The sequence below is a fragment of the Delphinus delphis genome, chromosome 1, assembly GCF_949987515.2.
Source record: "Delphinus delphis chromosome 1, mDelDel1.2, whole genome shotgun sequence".
Classification (NCBI taxonomy): domain Eukaryota; kingdom Metazoa; phylum Chordata; class Mammalia; order Artiodactyla; family Delphinidae; genus Delphinus; species Delphinus delphis.
Window position 1 is genome coordinate 25,468,046 of NC_082683.1, and position 15,419 is coordinate 25,483,464.

A 15,419-nucleotide genomic window follows, 5' to 3' on the forward strand; every position below is an offset into this window, starting at 1 on the left:
TATTGACTATGGTTGTTTGTAAGAAGTAAAAGTTAAGAGAGAAGCTGAGAGGGAAGATTATATCATTTGTCCAGAAGGGCAAGCCTCAGGATAGATCCTTTTTTTAGATTTATCTGTTTTAGGGACTAGAAATGTTATCAGTCAGGGTCTCCTCAGGGAAACAGAAACCACTCTGGGTATTTCAAAGAGAAGAAATTTAATATATGAAATTGCTTCCAAATGTTTAAGAAGGGCTGGAATAGCAAAAGGAAAAAAAAGGGGCCAGGGGAGCTAGAAGAACTTCAGTCATAGGGACTTCCCTGGTGGTCCAGTGGGTGAGACTCTACGCTCCCAATGCAGGGGGCCCAGGTTCGATCGCTGGTCAGGGAACTAGATCCCGCATGCATGCTGCAACTAAGGGTCCACATGCCGCAACTAAGAAGTCTGCGTACCGCAACTAAGACCTGGGGCAGCCAAAATAAATTAAATAAATAAATATTTAAAAACAACAACAAAAAAGAATTCCAATCATAGATCAGAAGCTGCTGTGCCCCTGAGCTGGAGCTCTCAAGTCTGTGCTGGCTGCTGTGCAGTTGGAGTTGCTGTCACAGTCGTTCTGGATCTGCTGGAGAGGTACCACTTCTATCAGAGAGGGGAAGTCCAAAGGCTGGAAAGTCTACTGGAGTCCAGAATCACCTGCTCCTGCTGCCGCTACACCAACAGCCAGCAGCCACCAGAAATTGCTGCATTTTCACTGCCCAAAGCAGGAAACATTTTTCCTTTTACTGATCTCCTGTTGGCACCTCCTACTGATAAGACTCTAACAGGAAGCCAGCTGCAAGGATGGAAGCCTGGGAAATGTCATTTGCAGAATTCCAATTACATCAGTAGAGAGTAGAGTAGAGCATGGCGGGTGTTGAACTGAGAGACAACAGGTAAATGACCAATATAGTCCACCCTCTTTGGCTACATGGCATCCACATATACCACTCTTCCCATATTTAAAATTCTAAACAAGTTCACGAGTCTGCTTTCCAGTATGCAACTATCCTTCATACAAACAATGACACCATCATCGTTTCCCCAAAATGGGTGACGTTCATTCTTCTTTTAGGTCAGTCATGATCAAATTTAGTGGAAGCATGCAATGTTTCCCTGGTGGCAACATTCCTGTTTTGAGAGATAAGATCTTTGTAGGGACAGAAAGCAAGAATTCTGTAAGTGGGCTGTTAGAGGTAAAAGTGAAAGGAGGCACTGCCACTTTCACCCCTTGATTTCTAGAAGTGAGTATTCTAGTTATGGAAATAATAGCATCTATATTGGTCAGTGGCTAAAATTATATACCACATCCATTTGGATAGCACCCCGATCTCTCAGGGTATCATCTCTCTTATGGGGCCATAATGGAATATTCAGTTGGTTATTCCACCATTTTATCAGGTAAGATGCTTCTGGGTGATGGAGTATACAGCAAGCTTCATGGTGGCTAGGGAAGGAGGCTGCCTGACATCCACAGAACGGGTCATCTTGTCTACCTTCTGAGAGCCTCCTCTGCAATGGGTACCCTTTATTAAGCATTCACGTGAGACACTAACGTCTCTTACCCTGTGGCCATTCCAAGAGGTATTTCCACCTGCCTCTTCGCCCCATGCCTTTTGCTCACCAGTTCTTCTGTCTGGTTCTTTCTAAATCCTTAACTCTTTGGCCAACTTGTTAGCTACTGTCCATGAATCAGGGTAAAATCTATACCTGTGTCTATCTCTTTCTCTATGCAGAGTGGGCAACCAGATGCTCACTGGGGAGATTTTCCTTCCCAAAATCTTTCAGGGACACTTCTGATGGGATTTGTGATGTTTCAACTATCCACTTCCAGCTGATGCCGGCATATTGTGCAAAACCATCTCTAAATCGGCCTTAACTTTTTCTTCCTCAGTCAACTTGTTGTAGGGAGCTCACTTTGGAACCATATGTATGAGCTGAGGAAAGGCAGCAATTACACTTCATCTCCCAAAGCACTGCCTTCAATAGGACTTCATCCTAAGCAAACACAGGTGATAAGGTAGGTAGGTAATCATAGTGCTACTACATCTCCATTTTCCATTGGCAGTAAGGCCATCACTCTGTTCAAGCTTAGAGGGTCTATTTCCTGGAAACTTTTCTGTCACCAAGATTATATAGTCCTATCCAGAAAGTGGGAGTCATTCTAGATATTCCAGACAGAGATAATATAATACACGAAATTATTTTCCATAACATGTTATGGAAAAACCCAAATGAACTTTTTGGCCAACCCAATACAAGGGTGTGGGAAGGCCTAGAAGAGCACAAATGAGGATGGGGTCTAGAGGAACAAAAAGAAAGAAGGAAATGATACTCAGAGGCGACAAGCTGCTAATCACAAGGGCTTAGAGTTCACCAGCCCTTAAAGCTGAGCCCACAAGCATATACTGCTTGCTGGACCTTTGGAGACACAGTGTTAGATCTGCTGAAGAGTTGCCACCTCGATCAGAATTGGAACCACCAAAAAGATTCTGCATCTGCCTGAGCTGCTGTCCAGAATCCTCCCAGCCTGCTACTATTACAACAAACACCAGCCACTGTGAGAGCTAGAAGCTGGAAATATCTCTCTTCCCCTGGTCTTCTGATATCCATTATGACCCATTTAGCATATCCTACAGAAAGTTAACTGATGAAAGATCCTGGGTCATGAAGTTTCAGACTCTCAGCCCCAGATGCTACCCATCAGAACAGAGCAGAATACAAAAGGACAGTTGTTTGGCTTAAATAGGTAAGGAAGAGGTAAAAATTATCAGTACGGAAACCAAAATCTGTTTATGGGCTTAGTTATGAAAGCCCTGCTTCCTGACAAGAGCAAAAAACAAACTTATTCAGCCATAGATGGGTAGGTTAAGGAAAAATGGCAACTTCTCCTGCCTGTCACTTGCTATAGTCTAGCAATGAAACAGTTTCACCAGTACAAATCCACTGAATATTTATTGAGTATCTACTATGGTTTAAGCTCAGCTTATGTTATGATACTTTAATCTTGTGATTTGAGTGAAAAGTATAAATCAGAGTAGATTAAAAATCAGCTATACATTTTTACATTTAACTACTGTAATTCTACCACATTTCCCCCATCCTCATCATTTTCACAAATAGTGATATTTTAGAGATCAATGGCATCTGTAATGAGCTCCCATGTCACTCCTTCTCTTAGATATCTGTACATTTTTTCAGTCTCTCTTCCTGTTGCAGAGAGGGTACCCTCTTCTCCCACCCCTCACTAATCCTTTCTAATAGTAACCATTTTAATGTGTTCTCAATCCCTTCCTGCTTCATCTGGAAGTTTATTTCTTCAGTTATTTTTTTTTCTAAAATATTCAGATTCTTCTTCAGTCTTAACCCCAGTTTCCTCCCTTATTCTCTTTCCCTTTACAGCAAAACTCTTTGAAAAGAGTTGTGTGTGCTTGTTTCTCTCATTCCATTCTCCCTTAAACCCACCCTAACACACACACACACACACATACACACACACACACACACACACCACTGATAAATCCCAGTGGTCAACTCTCAGTCCTCATCTTACCAAAACTAACAGAGTTAGTTGATCACCCCTTCTTCCCTGAAACACTTTCTTCACCTCCAGGATGTTTCTTCCTATCTTTCTGGCTTTCCTCTCAGGTATCTTTTCTTGGTCCTCTTCATCTCTCTGTTCTCTAAATGTTGGAGTGCCAAGGACTTGTCTCTGTTCTCTGTAGCCTCCTCCTTTGGTAATCACATCTAATCTCATGACTGTAAATACCGTCTATATGCTGACGATTCCGAATTTTATATCCCCAGCCTGGACCTATTTCCTTAATGCTACTCATATATCCAGCTGCCCACTCTTTATTTCTTATTAGATAAATAACAGGAGATGTTAAACTTAATATGTCCAAAGTTGAGCTCCAGATACCAGCCCCTACAACCTGTTTCTGTCCCAGTCTTTCCCATTTCAAGAAATGGCAAGTCCCTTCTGCCAGTACTCAGGCCATAAAGCTTGGAGTCATCCTTGATTGTTCTCTTTCTCCTCCCTGCCATATGTGTGTTACCTAGATGTGTGTGTGTGTGTGTGTGTGTGTGTGTGTGTGTATGAACTGCCTTTTCCCTTTTATTTATTGGAATCTTTTCATTAAGCCCCTGGAACTCACTCTCAATCCTATCTTGAAATTATATTTTCAAGAGTATATAGCACTAAGAATTCAGCTGCCAACTTGGGGTACTTCACTTTAGGGATGAGTTGTGTGACTGCCCTTTGACACAGTCCATTGCTGAAGTCATTCCCCACAGCTCTCAGCCTTTTCAGAGGTCCTCTGTTGTTTCTTCTGCTTGTCAAAGGCAGTGCTCAAGTCTCTGCAGTCAGGAGAAGAAATTTTCCACTTTACTTTCACTGTTAACATCCCCCCACTCCCTATCAACTCTCAGCAAGGAGCCTGTTTAAATTTGTACAAAGTGACTGCAGTTTGCAACTCTTAACAATACTGATGCTCACTTCAAACGTCTACAAATTGCCTGGAAAGCAAATTCTTATTGAAACTTAAACTGAAAAAGAAAATCTGTTTCCCCCCCAAGGAATTAACTTTTTATTAAATCTTTTAAGAATAGAATTTGTGTTTATATAACACTTTTATGTCTGAAAAAGAACTGGCAATGACTTGGACATCAATTAATCTTTCCTCTGTGAAGCCAACTTTGATTCCTTTCCGGATTAAGAATGGATTTTAAACACAAGTTGCACTAATAGTTAGATGAAAGTTACCAAAGAATTCAGAATCTTCAGATATAACATAAATTGGGATTCTTTGGTTACAAGTTAAAAGGAAAGCCAACTCAAATTGGCTTAAGGAAAAGGACATTTATTGGCTCAAATAACTGAAAAGTCCAAGGATAGATACAGCCTAAGCCGTGACTGGGTCTAGGGCTGGGGTTAGCAAAAGGAGCCTGTGTCTGTTTTTGTAAATAAAGGTTTACTGGAACACAGCCATGCCCATTCCTTCTCATATTGTCTAGATGCTTTTGTGCTGTGACTTGAGCAATATAGTGGTGAAGTTGAGTAGTTGTGAGAGAGATCTATGGCCCACTACAATGTGTGGTTTTTTCCCCCAAACCAAGCAATTCTCCCAACACTAACTCAACTCAATTCTGGTACTGTCTATCTGGAGATAGCATCAGATTCCATAGGTTAAGAGCTCAATCCCACAAGACTGCCTCCGTTTCAGATGCCAATCACAAGTCAGGTTGTTACCTGTGCGTCTGACCAACTGGTTATAAAGGTTCCCAGGACCCCCTCCTTGGTTAATTTGCTGGAGTGGCTTACAGAACTCAGGAAACCAGTTTACTTACTAGACTACTGGTTCATTACAAAGTGTGTTAAAGGATGTGAACCAACAGCTGGATGAAGAGATACATAGGGCAAGATGCTGAATCCAGGAGCTTCTGTCCCTGTGGAGTTTAGGGCTGGCAAGTGGATGAGTTCTCTTTCACCAACCTGGAAGCTCAGAACCTGTCTTTTTTGGGTTTTTATGGAGGCTTCATTACATAGGCACAATTGATTAAATCATTGGCCATTGGTGATTGATTCAACCTCCAGCCTCTCTCTCCAGAGGTCATGAGGTGAGACTCTGAGTTCCAACCCTCTAATCTAATTAATCTAATCCACTGATTGGTTTCCCTGGCAACCTCCTCCAATCTTTAGGGGACTTCTGAAAGTCACCTTATTAACATAAACTCAGTTATGGTTGAAAGGGGCTTTTCATAATAACAAGATGTCCATTTCACCTTTCTGGCTCTGATGCGATTTCAGGAACTGAGGACAAAAGACCAAATATTATAACAAAAGATGTTCCTATTGCTCTTACTGCTTAGGAAACGCCAAGGGTTTGGGGAGCTGTGAGCTAGGAACCATGGACAAACTCCAAAATATATATTTATTATAAATCACATTCTCACACCCACAAGCCCTAAAATATTTCCTATCTGACCCTTTATAGAAATGAATGACCAGGACTTCCCTGGCGGTCCAGTGGTTAAGACTCCACACTTCCAATGCAGGGGATGCAGGTTCTTCCTGGTTGGGGAACTAAGATCCCACATGCCGTGTTGCACAGCGCAAACACCTCTGGTCTAGGGAAAAATGATGTTGATAGGATCTGGCCTGTTTCTTTGCTCTGCTTTCCTCAGTGTTGGTCCTTTCTCATGTAGGCTCTCTCCTCATGGTGGCAGAAAATCTACTATAGCTCCAGGCTCACATCCTCATAAGAGTGGTCTTCTTTTCTGGTCGCTCCAATAAAAAATGCTAAGATTTGCTTTGATTGAACCTCTTTTTCTGGCTTTGTTTGACGTGTCCATTCCCAGACCAGTAACTGGCCGTGGGAATGCAGTGCTCTGATTTGCCAGGTCTAGGTCACAAGTTGACCTCTGGAGTGATGAGTTGAGTCAATATCTCCCAAACCATAAGAACCAGAGAAGTGAAGGGGTGATCCTCTTAAGAAAAGTTGAGGAGTTATTACCAGAAAAAGGTACTGAGTGAGTAGGGGGAGCAGTAGGAATAGAATAATGAATAAACAGAAGGGAAATTACATAACAGACTGGTAAACAAAAGCGTCCACTGAAACAATTAGAGTAACAGTTTTTAAATAGCTACCGCTTCAGGACTTCCCTGGTGGTCCAGTGGCAAAGAATCTGCCTTACAATGCAGGGAACGGGGGTTCCATCCCTGGTCAGGGAACTAAGATCCCACATGCCACAAGGCAACTAAGCCCGCATGTCACAACTACTGAGCTCACGTGCCTCAATGAGAGAGCCCGCGTGCTGCAAACTACAGAGCCCACGCGCCCTGGAGCCCGCGCAACACAACTAGAGAGAGAAAACCCACACACAACAACTAGGGAGAAGCCCGTATGAGGCAACTAGAGAGAAGCCCACGCATCACGACGAAGAGGCCGCATGCCTTAACGAAGATCCCAAGTGCCGCAATGAAGACCCGACGCGGCCAAAAATAAATAAATAAATAAATCTTTAAAAATTTTTATTTATTTTTGGCCACATTGGGTCTTCGTTGCTGCGCACGGGCTTTCTCTAGTTGCGGCGAGTGGGGGCTACTCTTCATTGTGGTGCACAGGCTTCTCACTGTGGTAGCTTCTCTTGTTGTGGAGCACGGGCTCTAGGCGTGCAGGCTTCAGTAGTTGTGGCACACAGGCTCAGTAGTTGTGGCGCATAGGTTTAGTTGCTCTGCAGCATGTGGGATCTTCCTGGACCAGGGATTGAACCCGTGTCCCCTCCATTGGCAGGTGGATTCTTAACAACTGCGCAACCAGGGAAGTCCCTAAATATTATTCTTAATGGTAACATTTTAGCAGCATTTCCATTCAGCTGACAAAGCCTGCTATCCCATTCACTATAGCAATAAAACCTATAAGCAACAGAAATAAATCTAACAAAAAATGTGCAAGATCTTAAAGAAAATAAGGAAACATAACTGAAGAATATGAAAGAAGACCTGAGTGGCAAATTATACCATATTTATGGATGATAAGACTCAATATTATAAAGATGTGAGTTCTCCCATAATCTATAAATTCAATTCCAGAAAACAAATCCCTATAGGATATTTTTTAAGTGAAACTTGATAAGCTTATCCTAATTTTTATATAGAAGAACAAAGAGACAATCAGAATTTTTTTTTAAATATTTATTTATTTATTTCGGGTGCACCGGGTCTTAGCTGCGGCACACAGGATCTTCGTTGCAGTGTGCGGGATCTTTAGTTGCAGCATGTGAACTCTTAGTTGTGGCATGCATGCAGCATCTAGTTCCCCGACCAGAGATCGAAGCTGGGCCCCCTGAATTGGGAGCATGGAGTCTTACCCACTGGACCACCAGGGAAGTCCCCAGAATTTTTTTTTTTTAATGTTATTTGAAGAAGACCTAGGTGGGGGAACTCATTTTAGAGATTTAGTAATTAAAGCTGTGATGTGGGGCTTCCCTGGTGGCGCAGTGGTTGAGAGTCCACCTGCCAATGCAGGGGACACGGGTTCGTGCCCCGGTCCGGGAAGATCCCACATGCTGCGAAGCAGCTGGGCCCGTGAGCCATGGCCGCTGAGGCTGCGCGTCCAGAGCCTGTGCTCCACAACGGGAGAGGCCACAGCAGTGAAAAGCCCACGTACCGCAAAAAAATAAAAAAAAGCTGTGACGTATTGGTGCAGAGAGATAGTCAAATTAAACTGAACAGACAGCTCAGAAACAGATCCATGAGTTTATGGAAACTAGATGAATAACAGAGGTAGCATTACAGATTAGTGGGGAAAGGATTTGCTGTTCAATAAGCAGTGCCAGAAAGATTCATTATCTATATGAAAAAAAATTAGAATACCATATGCAAAATCAATAGTAGATTAAAGCCCTAAAAGTGAAAAACAGAACTTTAAAAAATATCTTTATGTCCTTGAGATAGTGATTTCTTAAACAAGATAGAGAAAACACTTTGATTGATAAGTTGACTGTATTAAAACTGAAAGCTGCTTTTTAATGAAAACTATCTTTAATGGAGTTAAAAAGACAAACCACAGATGAGAGAAGATATCTGCAAGGCATATAACTGATAAAGGATTTGTATGTTGGGTATATAAAGGATACCTATAAATCAATACGAAAAAGATAATCCAGTTTTACAAATAAGAAAGGATATTGTGTAGATAACATTACTGGCCCCAGTTCATCACCCCCTACCAACATTCACACACTTTGTTGTATGACTTTGCAGTTCTTCTCACTAACAGACCAAAGGATATTTCTCCCTTTTGGCCATGTGATTTGCTTTGGTCTATTAGAATATGTGACAGTGTGGCAGTTACAAGCCTAAGCCTTAAGAGACCTCATGTATCTCCTCTTGGGCTTTTATACTTCAGCCATTGTTGTGAGAGGAAATTGTCTGGGCTGGCCTACTAGTCCCAGGAGGAAGATGTAAGACCACGTAATAACACAGCCACTTTAGACAAGCTGCCCCATCCAACCCAAAGGCACTAAGCTAAATAAATACTATTGTATAACATTGTTTTTGTGGTTAGCTGTTATTCAGTGTTACTTGACAACATTGTAATGAGCAAGGAAATTCACTTAATCATGGTCAACAAACATTAAAAGTTGTTCAGTCCATACAAATAAAAGCAATAGCATACCATTGCATATCCATAAGATTGGCAAAATTTAAAAGTCTGATAATATTAAGTGTTGGCAAAAATTGAGAAGTAGAAATTGATATATACCATTAGTGGGAGTGCACACCTAAAAAGCAGGTGACATGATTCTGGCCATTGAGTTGCAGGATGTGGCATCTGGAAGAACTTTTTTTTTTTTCCTGATAAAAAAGAAAATAAGACTGGGCTGGTAATTGCCTTTTGTCTTTTTGTCTTCTTCCTGCCAGGAATATGGACATGAGACTGCAGATGGGGCACTCATCTTGCAGCATGAGGTGTTTTAATTTCATTACTTATATTTTTCATATATTAAATTCATTTGATTCCTCTTCAAACGTACCTCTTCTTTTTTTTCCTTTTCTTATGGATAATAATAATAAAATAAAAGGAGAATAGCTAAAATTTGTAAAGTACTTACTACATGCCAAACACTGTTTTGAGTGGTATATGTACATCAACTCATTCAATCCTCACAATAATCCTATGAAATAAGTGCTATTTTTGGTTCCACTTTACAGATAAGGAAACAGCAATACAAAGGTTAAATACATTGCCCAGGTTCACACAGCTAGTTAAGTGATAGCACTAGAATTCCAATCAAGCTACCTGGTTCTAGTGTCTGTGCTCATAACTATGTGCTAGTCTACATCACCTTTTATCTTTGATCATTTTAAACATACTTATTTAATAGCCTATTAGAGTTTTGTACTATTTTTCTCAAATTCTTGGGGTTCTAATTCTCTGCTTGTTATGCCTGCTGATTCTTCTTTATAAAGAACAATTGCCTTGTGTATTTTAATATTTTTGACTCATTCATTCAACAGCATTGATTGAGCAGCTGTTGTTTGCTCAAGTGCTGTTCAAGGAGCTGGGAATATATAAGTAAACAAAACAGGCAAACTGTGCTCTCTTGGACCTTAAATTCTAGTAGGAGAAAACAAAGAGTAAATGAGAAAGGGGACGGAGAGTGGGAGGAGGTGCCTACATGGAATGGTAAAGGGGGCTTCCCTGGTGGTGCAGTGGTTAAGAATCCACCTGCCAATGCAGGGGACACGGGTCTGGGAAGATCCCACATGCCACGGAGCAACTAAGCGCGTGCACCACAACTACTGAGCCTGCACTCTAGAGCCCGTGCTCCACAACAAGAGAAGCCACCACAGTAAGCCTGCGCACTGCAACGAAGAGTAGCCCCTGCTCGCCTCAACTAGAGAAAGCCCGCGCACAGCAACGAAGACCCAACGCAGCCAAAAATTAACTAATTAACTAATTTTAAAAGAATGGTAAAGGAAAGCCTTTATTTAAATTAATTTATTTTAATTAATTAATTTTTTAAAAAGAACGGTAATGGGAGAAGAAATCTTCTCCCTTCATTCTTCACCTGGCTAATGGTAAAGGAAATGGTAAAGGATAAGGTGACATTTGAGCAGAGTCCTAGAAAATGTGAGAATGCGAGCTATGTGTATATCTGGAGGAAGCATTTCCAAGCAGAAGGCATAGCAAGTACAAGGCTGCATGACAGGAACATGCCTTGAATGTTTGGGAACAAGCAGAGGTCTTTGGAGCTGGAATGCAGTGTGTGAGGGGTAGAGCAGAAGGGATGCGGGCAGAGAGGTTCCTGGAGGGGCAGGATGCAGATGGTGTAGGTCATGAGAAGAACTTTGGGGTTGGGTGGGGAACCTTTCTTTGGAGAGTTTTGTGCAGAGGGGTAACATGATTTCATTCGTGTTTCAGAAGCGTCACCATGGCTGCTGTATTCAGAGTAGACTGAAGTTGCAAGGAGACTAATTAGGAGGCTGTTGATAATAGGTGATGGAGTGAAGTGGTAACAGCAGTAGCACAGAAGTGGTAGGATTTTGGATTTGTTTTGAAGGTAAAGCTGACAACACACAGTCAAAGATGACTCTTCATGTTTTTGGTCTAAATAAGTGGAATGGAGTTACCATTTCCTGAGATGGATAGGACTATAGGAAAGGCAGGTTTAAGATGAGGATGAATGAAGAGTGGTTTGGGATCTGTTGAGCTCAGGATGCCTATTAAACATCTAAGTGGAGATGCAGATAAACAGATAATTTGAGTCTGAGGTTCAGGGAAGAGGTCAGGGGCTAGATATGTAAAATGGTATTTAAAGCTATGAGACTGGATGGGCTCACCTAGGGAATGATATAAGTAGAGGAGAGGTCTGAGCCCTGAGGCCCGCGACATTCCAGCTGTAGGGGAGAAAAAATTTTCCTTGACCTTCTTCCGGGCTGTGTCTGAAAATCAAACTAACAGATTAGCAGGAGAAATGCATACAAACTTACTCAATATAAATTTTACATGACACAGAAGGCTGCATAAGGAAATGAAGGCCCGAAGAGACAGACCTGAGTATTTTTATGCTAGGCTTGGTGAAGAGTGGAGAGTCGTGGAAGAATGTGGTAGAATAAGGAGTAAGAGGTAAGGTTAGAAAACTGGGGCACACCCAGCAAAGCCTGTTTGTTCAGAGTCTTCTCAGCGTCCCTTTGTCTTCTGAGATAAGGAGGCTCCTTTCCTCTGGGTGTAGGGTGGACACCTCTCACCTGAGGGTTTTGTGATCTGTTGCAGTGGAAAAGGGAGGGGGTGTCAGAGTGACCTTCCTGCTTCTGCTGTTTACTCAGACTCCTTCAGTTCAAAATACTCAATATGCCAAGGTGCCATCTTGGGGGGTAGCATGTCCTGAATCCCAAAGCACTTAGAGATTAGACAAGGAAGAGCCAGGAGAGGAGACTGAGGAGTGAGCAGTAGAAGAACCATGAAGGAGTGGTGTCCTGGCAGCCAAGTAAGTGCAACAAGTGTTTGAAAGGATGAAAAGAGTGATCCACTGTGTCAGTAAAATGAGGACAAAGAAGTGACCATTGGATTTGACAACATGCAGGTTACTAATGATCTTTCAAAAAATGGGTTTTGATGGATGGGGATGGAAACCTGATTAGAATGGGAGAAGTGAAGATAGCAAATGAAAAAACCAAGACAAAAAACTCTTTCAATGAACTGTGTGTAAAGGGAGCAGAGAAATGGAGTTGTAGCCAGAAATAGATGTGAAATCAAGGGGAGTTTTAAAGATAGGCCATATTAGACATCATGGTGGTACAATATTGGAAATGATCCACTCTGTACAGAGACGGGAATGACTGAGTTCAGTTTAAGCAGAGCTTATTTCCCACCTGGCCTGGGTTCTGAGAGCTTCCCTCCTGAGCAGTTTGGCATTTGCTTCTGCAAGGTGTCCCCACAGACACCACCAGCCCAGGACTAATTCTCATGGTAATTTTTTAGTTTAAGGTTTCCCACACCAAGCAGGTAAAATAAATTTGGACTCCAGAACCTCACAAAGCACAACCTTGGGTTTGATATCTCACCTAGGGATTTTTTTCTTCCCAACTAAGGCCCTGCAAAGACAAACTTTCTTTGCCTTTTCCCTGGACTTCGGGGCAAAGTTTACTAGTCCTTTTTCATTACGGTTGAATCCTTAGAGAGTTCCAGTTTCTGTTACTGATAAAAACCGGAGCCCATGTTGCTGCCCCAGCAGCTCAGCCATACAGTTTAAAGCCTTGGCAGTATTTAGCCAGCATCTCTAGAGATTTGTGACAGCAAAGTTTCAGCACTTTCTAGACCACCATTTTGCTGGAATCAGAAATCTTCTCCCTTCATTCTTCACCTGGCTAATTCCTAGTCATCTTTGAGGTCTCAGCTTAAATGTGACTTCTTGGAGAGGTATTCCCTAACCCTCTCCATCCCAATCTAAACTAGTTCACCTTTTTATACTAAGAGCACGCTCCTTCTGTCTTAGCACTTAACTTGTCATTTATAACTTCATATGAGTATTTGTTTCAAGCTGGTACCCGGCTAGATTAAAAACTACATGGAGGCAAGAATCAAGCCTGTTTAGTTCACCATATATAGCAGAAGGCCTGATTTATAGAAGATGCTCAATCAGGTTCAGTGACTGAACAAATAATTGTCTAAAAATGTAATAACTAACTAAGAGTAGAGTCTTACATGATATCCTGAAACCCATTATCTTCTGTGTCTTGGAGACGATATTCTCTAAGGAGAAAGTGTTTTTAATGGAAAAAGGACAGAGGTTTCTGACTGTCATTTTACTTGACTCAGAGAAGCAGTGTTACTCCAATTTTTGGTAACCACTGTTTCTTTTCCTCTTTAGAATGGAGATCTCCTCTCATCAGTCTCACCTCCTGCAACAACTGAATGAGCAGCGCAGGCAGGATGTATTTTGTGACTGCAGTATTCTGGTTGAAGGAAAGGTCTTTAAAGCCCATCGAAATGTATTATTTGCTAGTAGCGGCTACTTTAAAATGCTTCTTTCCCAGAACTCCAAGGAGACAAGTCAGCCAACCACAGCAACGTTTCAGGCTTTCTCCCCTGACACTTTTACAGTTATCCTGGACTTTGTCTATTCCGGCAAGCTCTCTCTCACAGGTCAGAATGTCATAGAAGTGATGTCCGCTGCTAGCTTCCTTCAGATGACTGATGTCATTAGTGTATGTAAGACCTTTATTAAATCTTCATTAGACATTAGTGAAAAAGAAAAGGATCGCTATTTCAGCCTTTCGGATAAAAATGCCAGTTCTGATGGTATAGAACGCTCCTCTTTTTATAGCGGTGGCTGGCAAGATGAAAGCAGTTCTCCACATTCTCACCTAAGCCCAGATCAAGGAACAGGTATAAGTGGGAAATCTTGGAGTAAGTATAATTACCATCCAGCCTCCCAAAGGAATACTCAACAGCCTCTGGCCAAGCATGAACAAAGGAAAGATTCCATTAAAAAATCCAAACATTTGAGGTTGTCACAGCCTTCTGAAATGGCTCATTATAAGTCAAGCAAACGAGAAGCACGAACATCTGATTCTTCCAGCCACATCTCGCAATCTGAAGAACAGGCACAAATGGATGCGGAAATGGACTCTACTCCTGTTGGCTATCAGTATGGTCAAGGATCCGATGTCACATCAAGAAGTTTTCCAGGTACCCAGAAAGAGAATCAGTCCCCTCAGTCAGGTTCCAAGACTCTGATGTAAATCAATCCTATCTCAACCTGCCCTTACTTTTAGGTGTTATGGGAAGTTGAAACAAGTGATTTTTTTTAAGTCATACTTCTCTAATGAAATCTATGCATAAAACACAAATTTTAAAAATTATAATACTGGATAAATTTAATGAAGTCAAAACAATAGAGTTCTGAGGGTCAGAAACCCATGAATTTCGAAACCTGCTTATCTGTGGGCAATTAGATTACTGTTAAATGTAAAGCTCTTTTGTAAAGTGGTTCAATCCTTAAGACACATATTTTCACTTTATTTTTTAAAATTTTATATTGGAGTATAGTTGATTAACAATGTTGTGTTAGTTTCAGGTGTACAGCACACTTTGCTGTACAGTTATACATCATATTCAGTTATATATCATATTTTCACTTTAAATAGTTTACTTTTTTTTTTTTTGCGGTACGCGGGCCTCTCACTGTTGTGGCCTCTCCCGTTGCGGAGCACAGGCTCCGGACGCGCAGGCTCAGCGGCCATGGCTCACAGGCCCAGCCGCTCCGCAGCATGTGGGATCTTCCCGGACCGGGGCACGAACCCATGTCCCCTGCATCGGCAGGCGGACTCTCAACCACTGCGCCACCAGCGAAGCCCTACTTTTTTTTCTGAGTATTCACTCAGGAGCAGTATTTTTATACAGAAAAGTTAAATAGAGCAACCATACATATTGGTAAAGGTTCACAGACCCAGTATCGAAAAGAAATTAAACTAAATCTGATTTTATTAAGATATAAATACATAATTTTAAAAAACTTAACTAATACAACATATAATATTGATACTGTATCTCTGTACCACCATGAGGCATCTCATTTTTATCATAGTAGTAAAATGCAGAGATATTATTGGAGGCTGATAGTTTCAAAGTAGAGAACAGAGATTAGAAATGTATATCATCCAGTTCCCCCCACCAATTAATCAGTTAGCAAATTTGCTTAATATTTTACATGTGAATTTAAAGAAAAATTATGATAAAATTAAACTCTTGCAGAGTATAAGATTTAGATGACAATTATACTCCAATAAGGATGTTAAAAAAAGAAAAAAAGATTTAGTTGATATATTTAAGTTTTTTAATTTTAGAAAATTTCCAAGTATATATAAAAGTAGAGTAGTCTAATTAACC

At 41.3% G+C, this 15,419-nt stretch overlaps 2 protein-coding genes across 3 annotated transcripts in view; one reads left to right on the forward strand and one right to left on the reverse strand.

The window, feature by feature from the left end:
- Positions 1–15,419, forward strand: part of ZBTB8A (zinc finger and BTB domain containing 8A) — a 53,399-nt gene that overhangs the window by 26,163 nt on the left and 11,817 nt on the right. The window contains exon 3 of the mRNA XM_060018403.1: positions 13,399–14,219. Coding sequence (XP_059874386.1) covers positions 13,400–14,219 — 820 coding nt within the window. The 5' untranslated portion in view covers position 13,399. The remainder of the gene's footprint in view (positions 1–13,398; positions 14,220–15,419) is intronic.
- Positions 1–15,419, reverse strand: part of ZBTB8OS (zinc finger and BTB domain containing 8 opposite strand) — a 71,338-nt gene that overhangs the window by 22,161 nt on the left and 33,758 nt on the right. The gene's annotated exons all lie outside the window — the stretch shown is intronic.